Consider the following 20,581-nt stretch of genomic DNA (forward strand, 5'->3'; position numbering starts at 1 on the left):
CGGACAGGCTGGCGGTGATGCCCTGCCAACCCGCAGCAATCCATCAACATGTGACCAACAGGCTCCACTGTGCTCTGCTGTCCCTGACACATGTGTGCTGTTTGCAGGTCCCGTGGCAGTGATCAGTGGGGAGGAGGATTCAGCCAGCCCTCTGCACCACATCAACCACGGCATCACGACTCCGTCGTCGCTGGACGCCGGCCCCGACACGGTGGTGATCGGCATGACGCGCATCCCCGTCATCGAGAACCCCCAGTACTTCCGACAAGGGCACAACTGCCACAAGCCAGACACGTGTGAGTGCCCACCCAGAAACAGCCCCCCAGGGTTGAGGGATGGGCTGGGGGGATGGGGGAAGGAGGGCGAGGAGGAAGAGGTTAAGAGGATGAGGAAGAAGAGAAGGTTTTTGAGGAGAGTGGGGTCTTGGTATGGTCCAGAAACCAAAGTGAATCTCAGGTCTCAGAAATCACAACATACATGTAGATGCTTCCAGAAAAGACTTTCCACTCTCACCTTCACCTCCCTTCACCCTCCCTCCGCCACCCACCTGTCACCTTCCCCCCCTGCCTGAAAGTGCCATTCCAAGCCGGGCTCTTCCTCATCAGCTCCGAGCATGAGGTCCCAGGTGTGAGCAAGAGCCCCCTGGCAGCATGGGGATGGATGTGACCCCTGCTTGGCTGGGGAAAGGACCTGCCTCCCCTTCCTCCTCCAGCAGTTTCCCAGTCATGGGGCTGCCTCTTTGGCTCCCCAAAGAGCCAGGGGGAAGCTCAGGATACATGGGCATAGGTGTGGCAAATGCCTGGAGCTATCTTTGTCTCCAGAAATTTTAGATGCTGGATGTCTTGTTTTTATGGGCTTCTGTTAAGCTTCTGCATCTTTCCTGTATAAATTTGGGTCATGAACTGGGCTCATTAGACTAGCAGGAGGTGATCAAGTGGCCCTCTCCACTCTGTGTTTCTAAATTCTGAGCATAAAAGAAAAGTGCTGTGTAAAAGGATGCTTTTCTGGGAGTCCTGCGCCACTTCCCACGCGAGTGGTGGGATGCAGCCTTCCCCAGCATGCGGCTCACAGGCGGTAGCTGAGCTCTCCCAGGCCTCTTACCAGCTCTGAGATGCAAGCTGAGCGATGCAGGAGGTTTGGGTAACATTCCTCTCTTGCTATTGCGCATTCTTTTGGTGTGTCTTGGTTCCAGCTAGAACTGGAAAAATAAAAATCTCGCAAAACAAAAGGTGAAGAGCCCTCAGCTTGGGCTGTCTTGGTGGCCCAGAAGCAGGGAGTGCTGTGCTGATGCCTCCTCTGCTCTTCCTTTGGCTGCTGCTGACTCATGGGTGCAGGAGACAGAAGTCAGCCCCTGCAGACAGGGAGAGGACCCATCTCCCAGGCTGTGGGAAGCCATGTGGCATCAAGTGCTGAGCAGCAGCACGCTGCTCCTGCCTCCATTCCTCCGTCAGGAGAAGGGGAGCTGCAGCTGCTGCTCCCATGGAGGGATCCCTTGGACAACCCCCTCTCTGCACCCTCCTGGGTCCTGCTGGCTTGTGCCAAGCCTTAGCACCGTCCTTCACTTGCCAGAGCAATGGGATGTGCCCAACGAACGTGCCTGGCTTTCCCCTTGATTTTCATTTTAATGTGCTAAATTTGGTCTGTTTGTAGAGAGGGGAGGAGGAGGGCGGTGATTAGGCAGGAGTGGAGAAGCTGAATGTAGCATGGTTTTTCTGTGCTGTTAATTATATATTTTACATTTCTTGTAGCACCTCATCTCAAAATGATTTACAAACTCTGATGGCTTGGGAGGGAGGGCTCCCCCGCTTTACTTTTTCTTCCTTTCCCTCCTGTGCTGTCTCAAATCTCTTTAATCTGCACGCCGACCATTGCAAGACGTGGGTGCTGTTGAGGCTGTGCAGTGGCAGAGTTAAACCTCCAAGGATTAAGTTTTGCTCTGAGCCTTTGCCCTGTGGGACTTGTCAGAGCTGGGTGGGCTGCAGGGGAAGTCACTTGCAGCAGGATTTGACCTCAGAGCTTCATGGGGCGGTTTGAGTAGGATCTGAAGGGTTCACAGGATACTTGGGGTGGCATCTGGAGGGGCTTCTCCTGTGAAGGGTGCCACAGGAGGGAATGCTCCAGGTTTTCCAAGACTGCAAGGCAGTGGGGCTGAAACCAAACCCCACAACACTGGTACTCCCTTTGGGGGATAATAAGAGGCAAACTACATCTGGGTGCTTGCAGGTTGAAAACCCTAATTTTATTTTGATTTCTTTGTCATTCATGGTGCAAAACCCAGTCCTTGACTCCTCTGGCAGAGTTGAATTTGGTGTGTGTTTTGTGTTTTAGTCCCCAGGTCTTAACTTGGTCAAAACTTCCGACTTCATTGGTGGCTTTGCTTGAGGCTCTAAAATTTCATAATTCACCTATTAAATTAACCATGCTTTGGGGAGCTTTTGCTGTAAGGGGTTTGTTTGATCTGATGTGCTCTACTCAACATAAGCCTGGGCTGGAGAATGTTTGTTGCTCCTGTTCTCCCTGTGGTTGTCATGCTGGAGGGTTTTTCTCTCCCCCTGTGCAGAGCTTGGACACAAACATTTCCCTGTTTGCTGTCACTTCTAAAGAGAGCTCCTCTGGGCTGGGCAGTGCCTCGATGCCCAGCTGAGCCGTACAGATGCAAACTCCTGCTGCCACCTCCCCCAGAGCTGCTGCCCAGCTGTGAGCAAAGGTGTTCTGTGACACCCAGCATCTCTCCTTTGCACTGAGCTGTTGCTAGAGCAACATCTTCAGCAAGCATTTTCCCTCTCCAACATGAAGCTTTTCTCCTCCCTTCTCCTGCGAGCATCCCTGTGCTCTTGGATGCTGCCTAGGTCGGGGACATGCCGATAGCCATTGCCGTGCTGCAACGAGGGGAGCAACACTCTGTGCTTAATGCAGTATTAATAGTACATTGATGTGATATAGATTTCTGTCACCCTCCATACTAGCAAGCATCACTTATCACGCAGGGATGACGGATGTTTATTCCCAGCCACTTAGCTCTGCATAATGGAATTGCAGCTGAAATATGGAGAGCAGCTCCCTGCCTGCGGAGCTGGATGCCTCTTGCTCCCTCTGTGCAGTGCTGTCCCATGGGATCTTCCTGTTAATGTGTCCTCAAGGAGACAGAGATGTGTTCTTCACTGGGAATGTGCTGTCCTCGTGTCGATGGGATGAAGGGCACAGGAGCCAGGGCTCACTTCTGGCTGTCTGGGATTTTTGCAGTTGTCTTGCCCTCTTTCTGTTACTGCCTCACTTAGTGGAGAGGTGGGACAAGCTGGGCTCAGGGTTCTCTTTCTGTTCCTGGGTGAGGGGTTCTCAAAGAGCCACAGAAGACACCAGCAACCCCGTGTTTTCTCATATTGAAGCGTTTAGTTGTTGAGAAGATGCTCCCCCATCTCTGTGCTGTAACTCTCTGCTCTGTGCTGGGCAGCATCCTATTCTTGCTTCAGCTGCCCTTGGCCCTACCTGGAAGGTTAAGGAAAGAGTTTGGCAACATGGACAGTCCAGCCATAAATGGATTTCAGAAGAATAGGCTAAAACTGCCTTTCTCTCCTGATCTTGTGCTCATGGAAGGGGAACCAAGTTCAAATCTGCTTGGCAAACAGCAGCAGGAGGAGCAACAGGTTGAGTTTCCACCTTATATCTGGAAATAAACAGATCAGAGGAGAAGAATGGGACTTGTGGCAAGCACAGTGGGCAGAGAAAGTGATGAGGATGAGAGTTTAGGGCTACAAAACATCAGCCTATGGTCAGAGATTTTTGTAATGCAAAACATGATCCAGTCTACCCACATTTGTGACCAGAAGTCGGCTGTTTGTCTGTCTGGGCAGGCTTGGCAGTAACAGCAGCTTCTTATCCTATCTCCCTCTCTTGAAGTTCAGGATTTGAATTCACAAAATTCAAGTTTTGTAATTATGAGTAGCTGGAGATTTCTGTGGTGAAATATTGGTAATGTTTCAGAAGAAACATTTTGGAAGGTTGTTTTGCTTTAATAATAGTAATTAAGTAGTAATTAATTCCAAGCACAATGCATCAGATGCAGATTAGTTCTTGGATCTGTTCTCTCGAGCTTTACTCAAATGCCACAGCACAGTTTGGAGTTGTTCAGTTCCCTTGTATTTCTCATCTAACAAAACTTCTGGAGAATGACACAAATTGGAGAAAAAAAATCCAGACCTTGATGGAGAAAATTGATCTGGGGGGCAGATCCCCACCTCCATCACAGCAGTGGACGCTCGGTTGCAACAAGTACTGTGAAGCTGAACTTTTGGGGCAAATTCTTTGATTTTGGGGGAGGTTTTTGCCAGCCACGACTGGAGCTGGCTGTGTTTTCCAGGACTGGCGCAGTCTGGGGACTGGGATGCATTCTCCACACGGGTGGAGCAGCCGTCCTTTCGTAGAGTCCTAATGAGGGTTTTTTTCAACCTCATTTATTACAGGCTGCCCTGACATAATTACATATTCGAAGTTAGTAATTACACGTATTCATGCTAATTAAGTAATTAGATATAATTACACTAACTGTAAATACGTGGTAATCGGCTAAAAAGAAGTACTTCAGAAAAAAACAAGGCAAATCACACAATAAAAGCGCCATCAGCACTCTTTCACTCAGTACCCTGTCTTTATCTTGTATTTCAGTGCAGCTAAAATGAACATTGTGGTCATTTCAAAAGTCATATTTCTTAAAAAATAGATTTTCTTACCTCTGCTTTCAATAGATCTCGAAAACTAAAATGAAAAGGATATTTACCCTTAACATTGTTAATGTTTTTTTGTTTGCCTGGTGTGATTTGTTCATCCTGGGCATGGGAAGATAAGAAGTATGCAGCATTTCTATTTTCGGTCAGTTCATGGTCCCATTTTTGCCAAAAACAGCAACAACATAAAACTGAAGTCATAAGTACTTGTAGTTTTATTTGCCTAAAAAAGAAAACTGAAACAGTTGGTAGTGGAAAAGAAACTTTTCCTTTTTTTTCTTCTTTTTTTTTTTTTCTTTTCTTTTCCGGGGATAAAAGAATTTGTCAAATACTCTTTTTGTGTAATATAAATGTGAAGCACAGGGTGAAGTGACAGCAGCACTCTGCCTCCCCATGCCCAGCCTGGGGCCAGGCTCTACAGTTTTCAGTCCCTCACACAGAGCTCTGCTGTTTCTCCAAACTATTCTTTCCCTCTGGTCTCCTCTGAAATGAACTCCCCAGGCTCTTCTCCAGAAGGACCTGGCTCCCATTACTCCTCTGAAGTAGGCACTTGTGGGTGAAGACTCTTCTGTGCAGGAGCTCTCGTGGTCTTACAGTCTTGTCCTTCTCACTCAGCTCATGTGAGCTATTTTAAGGGTTTTAACAAGGACCTGAGTAGCTGTTAACTCGTTTATGTGTGTTTTGCTACTCTGTGCTGTGTCTCCTCACTGTTCATAGCAAAGCCTGGGCTTGTGGCTGGGGCTGTGGAAGAGCCCTGAGCTCAGAGCTCAGCTGCCAGCAAGTGAAGGTGTTGGGGGTCTCTGCAATGACCTGCCTGCAGATTTCCCTCCCTCCTGGTTTGCTGTTGGCTCTCATGGAAACTGCTCTGAGCTCCAAGTGTTGATGTGAACATCCTGCACAAGATTGGGATGTTGAAGAAGCCTTGTGGGCTCTGGCCAGCTGTTCCCAGAGCAGGTGCTGCAGGTATCTGAAGAAATGTGTGAGCAACCAAAATTACTGCTTCTGTCTGCCGCTAGAGGAGAACTGAACTTCCCTTTGCCCAGAATCACCTTCTTGTCCCCTACCCAGGCTGCAGCATCTGACCAACAGGAGACCTACATGGACAGCGGGACTGGATCCAACCTTCCCAGCTCTCAGTTCTCCTGCCTGGGGCTACTTTCTGCTCTGCATCATTTCTTCTATCCCTGAAAGAGGAAGTGGAAGAAATATCCCACATTTTCCAGCAGTCCAACCTACCTTTGCAGCAGTGGAGTGCCCATCCCACCTATTGCACCTGCACTTTGGGTTGCAGTCTCACACTTCAGACCTTCCTGCTGTGAGGCTGCTACAGAAATGAGATTTTTTCAGGATGTCTTGGAAAGGCTGGCAAGATCCATTGCTTATACCTTACCCCTCAGCCAGCTCTGGAGATGCTGTCTGTGTGGTTGTACGATGAGGAGGAAAAGCAGCGTGGCTCTGCCTGGTCCCTGCCTGCTTTAGGAGGAGCTGCTGAAGCCAGCAGTGCAGCCCTGCTTGCTCCAGATGGGATGGGCACCTGGCTTGGTTTGAACACCAGAGAATCACCTCCTGCTGCTGTTTGGGTTTTAGATCCATTCTCTGTTGCTTTAATGTGTGTTTACTGGAGATATTTGCAGCAACACCCAGGATCACCAGCAGGCTCCAGTCCCAGCGTGGGGAAGTGTCACTGGCAGCACAGCTGAGTGATGATACTTTGGTTGATGATACTTTGGTTCCTGGTGATGAAGATCCATGAGGAAACCCTTAAATCAAGAAGAATGTGGCTTTGGGCTGTTGATGGTGACCAGCCTGCAGAGACTGCTCTGGTGGTGGAAATACTGCTGGATACAGACATCAAGGGGTTGACAGGGAAGTATTTTCTCCTACAAAACTCTGCTTTCTCCTCTGCCTAAAAGCATCCCCACTGGACTGTTTAATCCTGATGTCTGTGGGGCCAACAAGCAGGGCTGGCTTGCCTGGGGTGATTTCAGGAAGGGAGCTTGTGATGTGTGAACTGTCAAGAACTTAACAATCCAGATGAGAGGAAGTCCTGACCTGTTTTCCTACTGGATTTGGAATGGCTCTAGTGCAGCAGGCTGCTCTTTTTGCCTGGCAGCCTCATCCCTGCATCAATTGGGTTGGACCGGAGTGCCCAAGAATGCAGCATCTCATGGAGGATGTGTATGTACACCCTGATATTCCACCTGATATCCAGCCCTCTGCTCATCTCATACAGGGGCTCACACCCTCCCACTCTCCTGCAGCATTCCCTGGCCTCCACACACACACCCCACTGTCCCTGTCCACTCACCCATGGTCTGGCATGAGTCCAGACTCATCGTGGCAGGGTGAGATGAGCGGGACTCAATAGGGATAACAAGAGATGTACATTCCCTCTGTTACCAGCTGTGTGTCTGGGCATACCTTCTCCCTATCCATTTGTGCTTGTGGTGTGCTTAAACCTGAAGGAGGTGTCTGTGCCAGAGAGCAGGGTTCTGTTCACCAGCACTCCTCAAGAGTGTGGTTTCATCCCTGCAAGACAAGAGGTAGCAACAACACAGTGCTCAACCCAAGGCTGTTGCAGACTCAGGCTGCCAGGTGTCAAGAGTGTCCTTCTAATGGCTCATTGATCCTGTGGATTTTGCTGTGGGTCACTGCAAAAATAGCTGGTGTGAATGGGAAGAGTGGTGGTATTGATTTCTTTTGGCCCTGATTTAAACATTTGTCTAGTTTTTGAGTGAGTTTTCTGTGGCATATAATGCTTGGGAAGGTGTCTGGCAGCTGGGGTACCTCTGCATTCCTGGGATAAAGAGGATGTGCCTGGGGTACCTGGCCATGGGCTACCACAAAGGAACCAGAGTTCCCAATTTGCAACGACATTGTGTTGTGACTTTTTAGTGTTCCCAGACTCCTTTTCAGGTTTAAGATCTCTTTGAAGTGAGTGGGGCCTCACTGTGATCAGACTGGTGTCTCTGGTTTGGAGATTGCAGGCCCCCATTGTTTGTTCATTGTCTGGTTAAAATGTGATTCCTACATAAAAATAGCTGCTGTTGTTTAGGAGTTGGAGCAGTTTTGCATGACACCACACACAGCAGGAACATTATTAGTGGTGCTGTCCTGTGGGACAAGGAGTACAACCCAGAAAGTAGCAGAGAATCTGGACATCCGTAGAGGTTAAAAAACCTCAAACCTGTGCTTAGTGCTGCTTTTGGGCTAAACAGCCCAAAACATCCCATTCAGTCCTGAAACCTGGGGAAAGACTGATGTAAAAAAATATTCTACCTAAAGAGTTAGTTGTGTGGAAGGAGGCTTTTGTTTCCCAGCCTTGTGTGGTGGCTGGCTCTGAGGAGATGGGGCTGGCAGGGATGGCTCCCAGCAGCACAGGGCAGGTGCAGCAGGGCATGATTGCTTCACATAACAAAAAAATGCAGAAATTGTAATTTTTGATTGCTGGACACTTCCACTCCACCTCAACATCCTGCTGTCTGTCTGGCTCTTGTTGGTGGGTGTGACAGGGAGAGGCTCAGGGGGATGAAGGTGTTGCTGCTCGTGGAATTGCCACTCCTGCTGGTGTGCTCCCAAAGCCCTCACCTGGAGCAGGTGTTTTTCACCATGGTTGAGAGTAAAGCACTGGCCTTGCTGAACAAGATGGGATTTGCTGAAGTGAGCATACCCACTGGAGAGCCCAGCAAAGCCATTTCCACATGCAGCAGATTTGTATGCAAGCGTCTCGAGGTGAAAAGTACATTGGAGTCACAGCATGTGAGGATTGCTCTCAATGCCTGGGCTTGTCTCCCATTAAGGCAGGGTTTATTGCATAATCCATTTTTAGATTGCTGCACTCACTCCTAAAGACACTGCAAGTTGTCCAGGCTGAGCCTTGCTTGAATCAGTTCAAGCCCTCTCTCCTTGCCCCTCCCTGGATACATCTCTTTAAGAGATGGGAACAGAGACTCAGAGAAAACCAGAACATTTCTGTGTGTACCACACCAAGGATCAGGCTGTCCTGATGTCTGCAGCCAAGCATGGTCCACATGGGATGCAGTACTCAAATTAAGTGATGATTTACAGTGTGATGTAGACTCAGCTTTTTCTGATGCTCGTTCCAAGTTCCTTTGCTGACGCTGCAGCAGCACCTGAAGTTTTTTGTCACCACTGTGGGTCTGTAAAAATGTCACACCTTTCTTTCAGCCCTACTAACCTATTTTTCCTCACTGAAATTTCCTCACTGAATCAGAGCACTGAGTCTGAAGGTTACTATACCTACCTATTTTTATATATAAATCTCACATATATGTTTGATCTATTTTAAATGCACCAGTTTATAATGTGTCGACACCTGTTCTTATCTTATGTGTACTTTTAACAGGTTTTACATCACCCTTCCCTGTCCAGCTGCCATACTCCTTGTTTCCCTTTTGAGATAAAAGGGAATTTTTTTTTTCTCCTACAAACATCTCTTAAATTCAGGACAAGCAGTTTCTCTCGCTCCCATAAGTGTGAGAGGAGACAGTTAAGTCTCCTAAGTACACATGGCAAATTGCAATTAGAAGAAAAATCTGGAACAAAATTTCTTCAGTGCTTGTCTCCCTTCTCCCAGCCCTTCTCACCCCTCCACCTCCCTCTTATAGGATTAAGCCAAGCTAATCCTCAGATGAGCAAGATCTTGGGAAAGCAAAGAGCCAAGGGAGGAGAAAGAAAAATCCTTCACACTCAACACTAATAAGGAAATTATAGGCATCCTACATTATGAATTGGATGAATTTTTAATGGTTAGAAATGCAGTTGATTTATAATGCATCCATCCTGGGCTGCAGGGCCTGTCGCCAGCTAATAAATAAATGACAGGCCCTTTGTATTAAAAGTATCAGTCATTTTATGTCTCTGTGCTGTAATTGATGAGGAGCATTGAGCAAGGGAGGTGGTGGCCATCAGGGGTACACAAGAGCAAGGACCTTGTGTTTCAAGATGCACCTGAGGGCTTGGCATAGCAGAAAGTTACTGCCCAATCTTCCAAGTCTTCTCTCAGATGGGCCACAGCTTCTGCTCTGTCCCATTGCTCACATTCCAGAAGCAGACAAATAAAGAACTTAGCTGGGGCTGCATGGCTTTGAAAGGCCATTTTAAGCTGAGCTTAGGGCCCTGTTTAACATGCTGTAGAACAAGTTAGTTACCCTGAACAGAGGAATGGCTCCATCTGAGGTGGCAGCTCAAATACTCTTTCCTACATGAGGGACAGGGTAGGAGGCTTTGGGTCTGCCTCATGTGAGACTCCTGGTGAAGGCTGGGGGAGATTGTGCCTTCTGCTCCCTTGACAGTCCTGGATATTGGCACAGCCAGGGTGAGACAAGCTCAGAGTCAGGGATCAGCATGAATTCATACAAATCCCACTGCAAATGTTCATACTGAGGCTGTGTTAAATGTAAATTCTGGGCAAATCCCAGAGATGGGGTGGGGTGGGACTATTCTGCTCTCGTGCCAGATCCCAGCAGAGCCCAAATGTCAGGGGAACATCACTGAGAGCACAGCAGGCAGCTGAGTATTTGAGGAATGGGGTAGGTTTTATCCTGTTTTTAATAAGGAGAAGGAACCTGGCATGTTGTATCTCCACTATTTCCTGGAAAGAGGCAATTCTCCTTCCAGCCCATCAGGGGCTGTTGAGCATCTTCATCTCCGTTTTATGGGTGAGGAGAGGCAGCTGGAAAGACATCAGTTTGCTCAAGGCCATGCCAGGTTGCTGACAGCTAGCAGCCTGGCCCATGTTCAGCCCACTGGACCATGTTGCATGTTTATGAGTCCCCACCTGAAGTCCTTTCACAGCCAGTCTTTTGGAGTCAGGGTTTAGATGGATAAACACATCCTTGGAGCTGTCAGCTGCATATTATGATCCCAGAAAATGGCAGTTCTGGACTTTTCCTGCTCTTTTGCAGGTAGCTTAGATCAAATTCTCCCTTTCCACCTTCATGGGGGCCATGCTACAGTCTTAATATGTTCTGCTTTGCTCTCTTGACTACTTCTGAAGAGACCTCTCCTTGCAGGTCTCATTCCACCTGGGCATTGCCTCCTGGCCAGCTTCTCTGGAGTGTGCTGGAACCCGTGTGCTGGGCTCAGAGGAAAAGCAGTCATATTTCAACTTGGCTTTAGTTCTTGGCTGCAGGAATTAGGCAGGGAGGCTGGGATATGAGCCTGGCTGCCCAAGGAAAGCACTGCTCTCTAAGATGCAGACTTTCATCTTGACCTGCAGGAAGGAAACTCTTATTGCCTTATTTATTACATTTCCCCGTAGCTGTGTAAATACCATATCCATGATAGATATAGATCTTATGAATAATATAGAGATTTGAACTAAGTAATTGCTGTGCTTTTTTAATACAAGAGATCCTCAGTGTCTAGTAGTATTAATGATCTGTCTTGACATGGGCTCTGCAGAGGGTGATTGCAACCCCCAGTTCCGTGAGAGTTTGAGAAATGGGGGGAGAAATCCTAATGTGCTGTTCATCCCCTCTGTTCCCTGTGGGACACTTCAGAACAAGTATCCTGTCTGCTGATTTTTTCTCAGCTTTCCCTAGACCCTCTAAGGACAGGAAGGCTAAGTGGGTTTTGGGAAAACAAATCCCTTTTGTAGGCAGGCTGGGCTGGGCTGTCAGAGGAGGCAACTTTTGGAGGAAATGTAATACAAAGATCCTAGCAGCTCCCTGTGGTCACTAACAGTTCTCCAGACATTTCTAGAAGAGCAAAATTATTAGTTACAGTGAAATAGCTAAATTCAGGCCGAGGTAGTGATATTTTATGTGTCTGCTGATCTGAGCCTTGTCTCTTCTCTGTAACTTTAATATGAAGCTCTCCTTTCCACTTGCTCTCTGAAACCCTTGCTGCTGTGTGCTGTTAAACAGGTGGCTACGTTACTATGAGAAATTCTCTATAAAGTCCCCTCTTTAATGCCTTAGAATCTTTGGGGATGGATTTAAGATATTAAGAACTATGTGGATGTGACACCTTTTTTGCAATGACGTTGTTGTGGGGGAAAGGATAAGGGGATAGCAATCACAGGATGTGGTGTGGGTCACTGTGCCTTGCATCACTGGTGGCAGGGAGCTGGTAGCCCCACTGGCTGGTCCTTCTTGCTCCCTGCTGTAGAGGTGTTGGTGTTACAGCTGCAGAGCTCCAAGGACTCTTTAAATAAATGGAGATATCTGAGAAGGCTATGAATGGCTTTTCAATTTGTTTTTCCCCCCAAACATAGCATCTCAAGTCTGAGTCAGGCTGTTAACCTTTTTCATTCCCCTCTTTCCAGCCATGTTCTGCTTTAAGGTTATTTCTTGTCCTTCTTCCACCATCACCCTTTTAACAGGAATGAGGGCAGGTGAGACCAGTGGACTCTGCAGCCCCTGTTCTCACCTTGCCAGTCCAGGAGGAGCAGGTCCTGCTGACCCCTGTGGCCTGTGTGGAGCAGGGACCGTGGGCTCAGGTGTTTCTGTGATACAGGAATGGTAGCTCATTAACACTCTGTGCCCCGCAGATAACTTTTATTGATCATCAGCTGCTTAATCAAAAACTCTATCACAGTTTGTTTCGATTATTTTTTCCATCTCTTTATCTCTGGAGAATTGGCTTAGCCAAAGTTAATGTACTCATTATGCAGTCGGGAAACCACTGCTATAGACTGCTATGTAAATCAAGAGTTTGGGAAGGTTTGTGTTCTCCTTCCCATGTGTAGCAGGATGGATATACTGGGTGCATGTGGTGAATATAGTGCCTGGTGTGGTGAAACAGGCATGAAGGGAGTTTGGCTGAACTGGGTTTTGTGGCAGAACTCTCAGGTTGCACTGAGCCCAGGCTCCACATCTACATCCCCACAGTCCTGTACAGTGAGGAACAGCACTGCTGATGTACCTGGTCCTGTGTCTAAACAGATCTGAGCACCCCTGGAATCAGCACCCTGCGGTTTGTTGTTCTTGGGCCGCAGCTGGAAACTCTGTGAACAGTGGTTTTTACTTCTGCCATGTATATAAGGAGCAGCTCTGAAAAGTGTCAGGCTGGTTTGAGTGGAAACACAGGAAAGACATGCAAGGGAAGCCCAGAGACAGGAGTGCTGCTTGTTGTGCCACTCCAAACTTATTTCTTACTCTAGTTATGATGGATGTCTTGATATGATTAATTTTCCTTTTGTCTTTTAATGTTTACTGCATAAAATTATTCTCCTTGATCCTATATTGTATCAGAGCTACATACTCCATGCTGGCTATGGTGTTGCAATGACCTAATTTGATTGCAGAGGGTCGTGTCCTGTATAATGTTGTCTCATTTTCTCAGTAGTCGATGCAAACCCAATTTTATTTTCTTTGAAAAGAAGGCAAGAGGAGGCAGGAGCCCAGAATCCACAGCCAAGCTTATACCTGCAGCACTTACCTTGTTGCCTGGCTGTAAATGGCCCATGTAGTTCAGCTTGGATGAGACCTGCAGGCTTGCTTTATTTATTTATTTTCCTGCTGGTGCTGAAGGGGAGAAAGGATGGAAGCTGCAGCAGAGAAGGGCCCTCATTTGTAGGTGCTGGCATTGCTGATTAGCCTCAAGGAGTCATTAATCCAACAGGCTGGACGCTCTCTTGATGGAGCTCATCTCAGGAGGGGAGGGTGAGCTGTGTCTCCCTGTGGGCTGTGGGTGAGTGTTCAGCTTTCTGCTCTTGTCTCCAATTAGATGCTCGGTCCTTTGTACCTCTGTGTTCCACCTGCCTCCAAGACCCTTCACCTGCCTCCGCCTCTGCAATTTATGAGTGGCTCAGAGGGGAGAAGGAGGGTCTGGTCCCAATTTGTGTGGCTCATTTCCATGTGAAATGAGCACGTCCCTTCAGCAGAGCTGGCAGCAGCCTCCTGGCCCTGCTGCTCTCATTCAGCACGGCTCTGACAGCTCCAAGGCTGTGGCTCGGTGAGCGGTGGCAGGGCTTGCTCATAAACTGGAAGTGTCACTGTGTTTTTGGAGAGCTCGTCCAGAAAATGGTGTTTTTCAGCAGCTCATAAAGGAGGTGTCAGCCTGGGATTTGGTCTGTGGAAAAAGATCCTGCTTTTGCAGGCTGCAGAGTGCACAGGCTCTCAGCTCTGGCTCCAGGGCCATCCCTGCTGGCTGGGATTGCTGCTGGGGCAAATTATTCAGCTCATGGTTTCATTGCTAATTTCCTCATGGGTCCTGGACTCTCTGACTCTGTATTCATCTCAGGGTATTCCTCATTCTCAGCCCTGTCTTTTCTTGTCCTGTTGGGCTTTGAGTGGGCTTTTGATTGAAACGGGATCGGTTGTGGTGAGAGAGGAGGAGTCAGGGAGGCACTGGCAGGCAAAATGCACTTAGGGGTTGAATGAATAAATCAACAGGTCTCCAGGTGTGCCACCAAACAGGCTGTGTTGTCTTGATCCAAGGATTTAGTGGGAAGAGGCCAGGCAGTGGAGTGGCAGGGGTCTCTGTGGCTGGGCAAGGGCCAAGGGAGTAGAACCATAAGTCTTGAGAGGGAGGAGACTGGACATTGGTCACTCATGTGATCCTCCTTGGAAGAATATCAGATTCCATGAAGGAAGCACGAATCTAGGCCTGATTTTTTTTTATTCCATTTCAAAGTATTTAATCAGAGAATCAAAAATGAAGTCTCTTTAAGACGAGGCTGGCACACGGCAGCTGGCTGAGTGTTGCAATCAATGCATCCGCTGTGGAATGTTTCCTGCAGAAGTATTACATCCTCTCTCATTTAGTTGATGATCTTTAGGGTGAATCAATCAAAAGATGCTGCACACAAATAGTTCAGCCTGTGGTCCTGTGGGTGTCCATTTGCTCCATGTTAATGTTGATTAAAAAACCTGCTGTTTTTTAAGTAGAAAGCTGTTACTTGATGGCAATTGTTAGCATTGGTTTTTCTGCCTCCCCACCTCCCCAGCACAGCTCTTGTTCTGTGCCAGTGCAGGTGACTGCAACAAAAGCCAGGTCTGCACTGTTGGGGAGAAGAGTCTCACATCTCACCCAAGCAGTTATCTGAGGAGAACATCTCTTGGAGGTTGGGAAGGGCAGAAGAGGCTTCTCTGTACTCAGTGGGTGATTTCACCACTCTGTGTCTTGTTCTGTTGTGTTTCTGCACCCATCTACCTTGGCATGTGATGTCCTGTTGGACTTCAGATATATCTGAAGAAGATATTCCCTGAAATCCCCATCAGGCCAAGGCTGAGCAGCTCCTTGAGGAGTCTGATTGGGTTTTACACCAGCTGAGTGCACAGGAATTTTTATTTGGGTCTGTAAAGCTTATAGTCTGCTGAAGCAATAGTGTTCATTTTGTTTCTCTACAGCATGGACACTTGTCAAGTCTCCCCATTTCTGGGTGAAAATGTGCCCATGCTGCAGTGTTAGCTGTAGTTGCTTTTCTGATGCTAGCACAGCTGGAATTTTAAGCATTCAAAGATCAGCATGGTGCCTCCTGCATAGATGTCCTTACCTTTGAAAGCCCAATCTGAGGGGACCCAACCCTGTGATGAGTGAAGCTATGCAAACGAGGGAGCAGCACACTCAGTGCTGCCAGAGCTCTGGGAACACATCCCAGAGCGGGGTCTGAGCTGTGTGACACAGCTCCCTGCAGAGCTGAGCAGGGCTGGGCAGCCCTGAAGGACCAGCCTTGTGGCTCTGGGCTGTGTTCAGCCTCATGCTGCTGGCTGCCAGCAGCTGTTCTGCGCTCTGGGAAGCGTGTTGGGATCTTTGCTGCTCAGCTGGAGGCTGTGGGAGCATTTGGTCCTCTCCCAGGCTGCTGGTGCAAAGCAGCCACTGCTCAGTTTGGCAGGCCAAGCATTGCTTCAGGCTCCGCTGCAGAGGGGACCAACCCCCCGTGTCACTTGTTTATCTCTGTCATTTACTGCTACAAACCAACTCACCCAGAGCCGTCCTTCCCACAGCTGGTGGGAGTCAAAGTGCCCAGGCTGTTAGTGGATTAGGGCAGCAGAGTGAAAAGCATTTGGTGTTTCTATCCTGATTCTTCTGGGTGCCTTTAATTAGCATGATTGCTCAGCACAGATTTTGCCATGTTCTTTAGCTCCCCTGGTTAGGATAATTATTCCCCCAGCTCCTTTTGTTCCAATTCCTGATCGCTTACAAAGTCTCCTGTTAAAAGCCATTAAATCCGTAATGTGAGAGTGAATGTTGAGCAGCGCTGTGCTCTCAGCCCCACACGTGTGAGCTCGAGCTCTGGCCCCTCTCCCTCACTCCTCTGCTCCCTGCCACGTGCTCCGTGCTGTGGCATCGCTCTCTGCATCCCTGTCACGCTTCCCCCCCAGCCATCCCACGTGTCCCACACTCAGCAGGTTGTGTGCACGCTCTCCCTGCTTTCTGCTGGCACTTTTGGCATCACTCGGCTTGGTTTCCTCTGTGCACAGGCTGGTTTTGACAGTGAGGTTGGATTCTGGGCTGTGGACTGTGATCTCTCACATTTAGTTGCATGTGCAAATATGGAGGTGCTGTTGGATTTGTATGTTCTTGCATGTTTTAGCTGTGGTGTGAGGAGTTCTTGCTTCAAGGAGCAGCTAAAATAGAGGGGGAGATGTCCTAGCTATGGTGGAAAGCAGGACTTTTTCTGACAGACAATGAAGAGGAAAGACTTCTTTTCTTTATTTTTTAAGTCAAGCTGTTTTCCTCTTTCTCAAGCATAAAAGCCTCCAGTGGAGGGAAAGCAGGTTTTGGATAGCTGTGTTCCCAGGAGTTTCCATGTTGCAGTGCCTCCCCATCTGGAGGCCTGTGAGCTCAGACCCTTCAGTGCCCCTCACCTCTGCTGATGTTTGATCAGCACACTGCTCAAGTGGGGCAGACACACAAAGGCTTACACAGAGTGACATGGTGTGAAATAAGATTGGGCTCATGTGCTTCAAATGCCTTGTGCATTTAGGTGAGTTGATATGAGAGGGAGAAGGGAGAGAGGGAGACTTATTTGCTGACCAAGAATGGAACTGGGGCAGAGAAGGGTCTGGCAGATGTGTAGTTTGTTAAGCTCAGAGCTGATGGCTTGAGCAAAAATTCACAGCTAGAACAATTGCTGGAAAAAGCTTCTCAGAAAGGACTCCTGGTCCTTCCTCTCTCCTTTGAATGATGAGCCCTAATCAACAGCAGACACACATTTTGGGTTTAGATGTTGAGTTGCTGCCCTGCTGTGCTGTGCCAGACCTTCCCCACTCTGCAGAGCTCTGCTCTGGGGTGGACTGAGGGTTTCCTGGAGCACAGGGCTCCTCACTCACCTTATCGATGCTTTGCTGGCTGCAAGGAGCTTTCCAGGCATTTCATACATTCTCTTGCAGAAACCTCCCATGTTTCATGTGTGTTTGCCCCTTCTCCTGCAGAATGAAGGCTGCCATAAATACCTGACACACATTTGGTTGGCACTATCCACACAGTCCCACAGGAGCTCTGTAGTATCAGCATAAATCCATGTTTTTCTGTCTTCCCCTGGGAGAGCACAGCCTTCCCTGTGCCCTGGGGCGTGTGTTTTAGAGCTTGTGAAATACTGAAAGATACTAAGACAGGGTCTTGAAACAAAATCTGGAGCTGGGAGCTCTCCCTTGGGAAGTGTAATAACACCCTTTGACGTATTTTGGTGTAGAAGACAACTTATTTTGAGAACCATCTACTGGGGCAATTATCAAGAGCTGAAGACTGTGGTGGCAGCTTCGTTTCCAAAGCAATCAGCAGAGTAGGAGCACTGGAGAGACACGGACGAAGAACAACAATTCTGGACAACACAGCATCCAAACAGCCTAAAAAAAACCCAACAAAACCTTGTTCCTCGAAACTCCCTGCTGCTCTCGCTGTGTTTTAGCCCTCAGCTCTTCCTGTTCCTATTTACAGCTCCTCTGTGGTGCTCAGTGCCTCCTTGCCTGCTGAGATCTCCTGCGCTCCTCACTTTCCATCCTCGGTTTGTAAACTCCTCAAAATCGTGTTTTCCCACAGGATGTTCTTCCTGACACTTCAGACTCTCGGGCTTGTACAGCTCCTGGGCTTCCTGGAGGGCAGCTCTGGCCTTTCTAGATGACATAAGGTGTTGCTGGAGCAGATGGCAGAGTAAAGAGACTTGAACAAGCAAGGATTTATTCTGGGCCTTGATCTGCTCCTCCCATCCTCTGAAGAGCAGGAGAGCATCCCTGGCACTGCTGGGCTGGGAAGGTCCCAGCTGCAGGCTGCAGCAGTTGTGTGCAATCCTGTCCACCATCTGTGTCTCTTCTTGGTGTCTGCTGTCATATCCCAGCCCTCTGGCTTTACCAAACACTTCTGTCCCCTTCTAGAGCCCAGAGCTCCCGCAGAGGATGAGAGCCTTGGAGCTGGGGCTGCTCCCGTGGGATGTTCAGGACTGTCACTGATTCCTTTGGAGACCTTGGAGAAAACGTGGTCCTGCTTTGTGCCACCGTTTTGCTGCCTGTGTAATAAATGTAACAGCTCCTTCCTCCCCAGGGAATGAACAAGGCATAACAAATTAATGTTTATGAAGCACTTTCCAGCTGGAAAGAACTTTGAAACAGAGCTGTTGCTGTTCTAACTCAGGGGCTTCCTTTACTGGTTGGCTCTTTGATGTGGTGATCTGTGGTACTGGTGGATCAGCTGTACCATAATTGGAATTAATCAGCAATTAAGGAACACGAGCCCAACCAGATTCCTTCCCGGTGGATATTCATTTCTGGGCACATTAGTCAGTGGTTTCAATAACTCTGTAAAATGCTTAGGGTAACTATTGCTATCTGAAGCAGCTGGGGAACAGAGGCAGTGTCACAGGGACATGGATACCTGTCAGGCAAAGTGGAAATAAGAAGCTCTTGTAGCACTGTGCTTAAATTGGCATCACTCCGAGGGCTGACTTGAAAAAAAAATAAATTAAAAATTGACATAAGAATATATTTGAAAACTGAAGCGATGAAAATGATGTATTACTTGCTAGGATGGGATCTTTCATGCCAGGTCCCTTGGGCTTTGTGGAGTGCAGAGGCAGCAAGAGTGCACAGTGGTGAGAAGTGGGGACTTGTGGAGGCAGGACGACAGGTTTTTTACTTCCCAGCAATGAGAATGGTAGAGGAGAAGGCTCCTGGATGTGTCAGTGCCAGCACAAGGAGAGGCAGAGTAACAGCTGGACAATGCCCACCATGTCAGCTACCTCCAACTTTTGCAAACACTTCCCTGCAGCTTGCTCTCATGGCTGACCTGTAACCCCTGAGAGTTTTGCCACGTGTCTTTGCATGGCTGTGGGTATTTCAGGGGACAAAAGAGCCATTCTCCTTGCTCAGAGACCTTCTCTGTGACCCACTACCACTTAAATGAGGCAGAGACTGAGCTCTGCGTGTCGTGGGCAAGGCTGCTGGGTGCCCAGCCTTTCCCACTTCCCTGCTCCTCTTACAAGTCATTTCACATACTCTGGCTTCAATCTAACAAAAACAAAACCGATGAGGCCCAACTGATCTGGCTGCTTTCCATCATGCAGTGGGCCTCTGAGTGGCTTTAAATAGCAGCACCTCCATGCAGGCTGGAGAAAAAGCACTGGCTGTGCCTCTGGACAAGAGAGTTGCTTTGGCTCAAGTCACAGACCATCTCAGATCTGAAAATAGCCTTTTATTTTCTGTCATCCTTGGTCTTAAGTAGGTGATTTTTTTTTCCTTCTTATTTTTCATTTTACACCCTGTTAAGTGCTTTCCTACTTTGGGGCTTTTCCTAAGGGGGATTGGTGGGAATCTTGGAGCTCTGCCTCCTGAGCTATCAGGCTACATCATTTAGTATCTTGGAACTACTCCATCATGAAAGAGTTCCAGAAAAAACAAACTTGTGATCCTGGCTAATATGGACATGGCCTACATTAACAGTGGCAATAGTGGAAACACGATGGATACTGGAATTCCTCCGACCAAAGGTTCAGTGAATCTTACAAAGTCTTCAAGAGTTCACTCCATGGAAAGCTGTGGATGCTGCCCTTTCCTCAAGAAAAAGATGTTTGGCCATTGGGTGCCTGCAGAATTCTCCTACCCTTTCCTCTGCTCTGGCCAAACATTAGAGAAATTTATGTGGAAATGAGATCTGGATCCATTTGCTTCTGCTTTTCTCTTGCTCTCAGCCCATCTCTTCCCTTCCCTGCCCTCCAAAACACTCTCAGTGCTGGATCTTCTGTTTGTGATTTTGGGTTGTGGACAAGCACGAGAAGATGGCACAAGCTGTAGCTAGAGCTCCATCTAGCACATTCCCAAGAGGTTTCCTGTGACGTCAAATCTCATTGATTAAAGTGGGAGACTCTTATGCCGGAGGTTTAACCATGGAAAATGAAAACAGATACAAGGTGAGCTGCCGTGGAGAGGAATAAGGACCCTGTTTACATGAAAATGAAGGATTGTAAGAATTGCTGCAGCTCTCACAGCCTTTCTAATCTAAGAAGAGGTGTAATCTCCTTGAAGATCTGCTTGAGGTCTGTGTATCAGTGTGAAATTCGTCTGTGGACTGAATTTTCTTGAGGTTCTCCATTGTGGTCAACACTGTTGGGCTGGTATAAATGAGAGGAGATCTGTGCTCTTTGACGTTGCCTTGGACAGAAAGGAGATGATGGGGTTTTCTGCAGCTGAGAGCATCAGGGAGAGCCTCACAGTGTGTTTCTGCTGAGCTTCTCTGACCTGCTTTATTGTGGCAAGTGAGGCCTTTGGCTGAGTTGCATCTCACCCTGTTACATGCTGTGAGAGGAAGGAAAAAAAGAGGGTTTTGTTTCCTAGCCCAGCAGATGCACCCATCCATGACAGGAAACCTGGGTTGTTGTGTTGCTTGCTCCTCAGATATAGACATAGCAGTGCTGACTTTGACTAAAGGGATGGTTATTTCCTTTGCTCAGGATGTGG

General features: G+C 48.2%; 1 protein-coding gene across 3 annotated transcripts in view; it reads left to right on the plus strand.

The window, feature by feature from the left end:
• Window positions 1-20,581, plus strand: part of NTRK3 (neurotrophic receptor tyrosine kinase 3) — a 216,594-nt gene that overhangs the window by 112,208 nt on the left and 83,805 nt on the right. For all 3 annotated transcript variants that reach the window (XM_033070941.1, XM_033070943.1, XM_033070944.1), the window contains exon 12: window positions 108-296. In XM_033070941.1, the coding sequence (XP_032926832.1) occupies window positions 108-296 (189 nt within the window). The remainder of the gene's footprint in view (window positions 1-107; window positions 297-20,581) is intronic.

The sequence above is a fragment of the Catharus ustulatus genome, chromosome 12 (genome assembly GCF_009819885.2).
Source record: "Catharus ustulatus isolate bCatUst1 chromosome 12, bCatUst1.pri.v2, whole genome shotgun sequence".
Classification (NCBI taxonomy): Eukaryota; Metazoa; Chordata; class Aves; order Passeriformes; family Turdidae; genus Catharus; species Catharus ustulatus.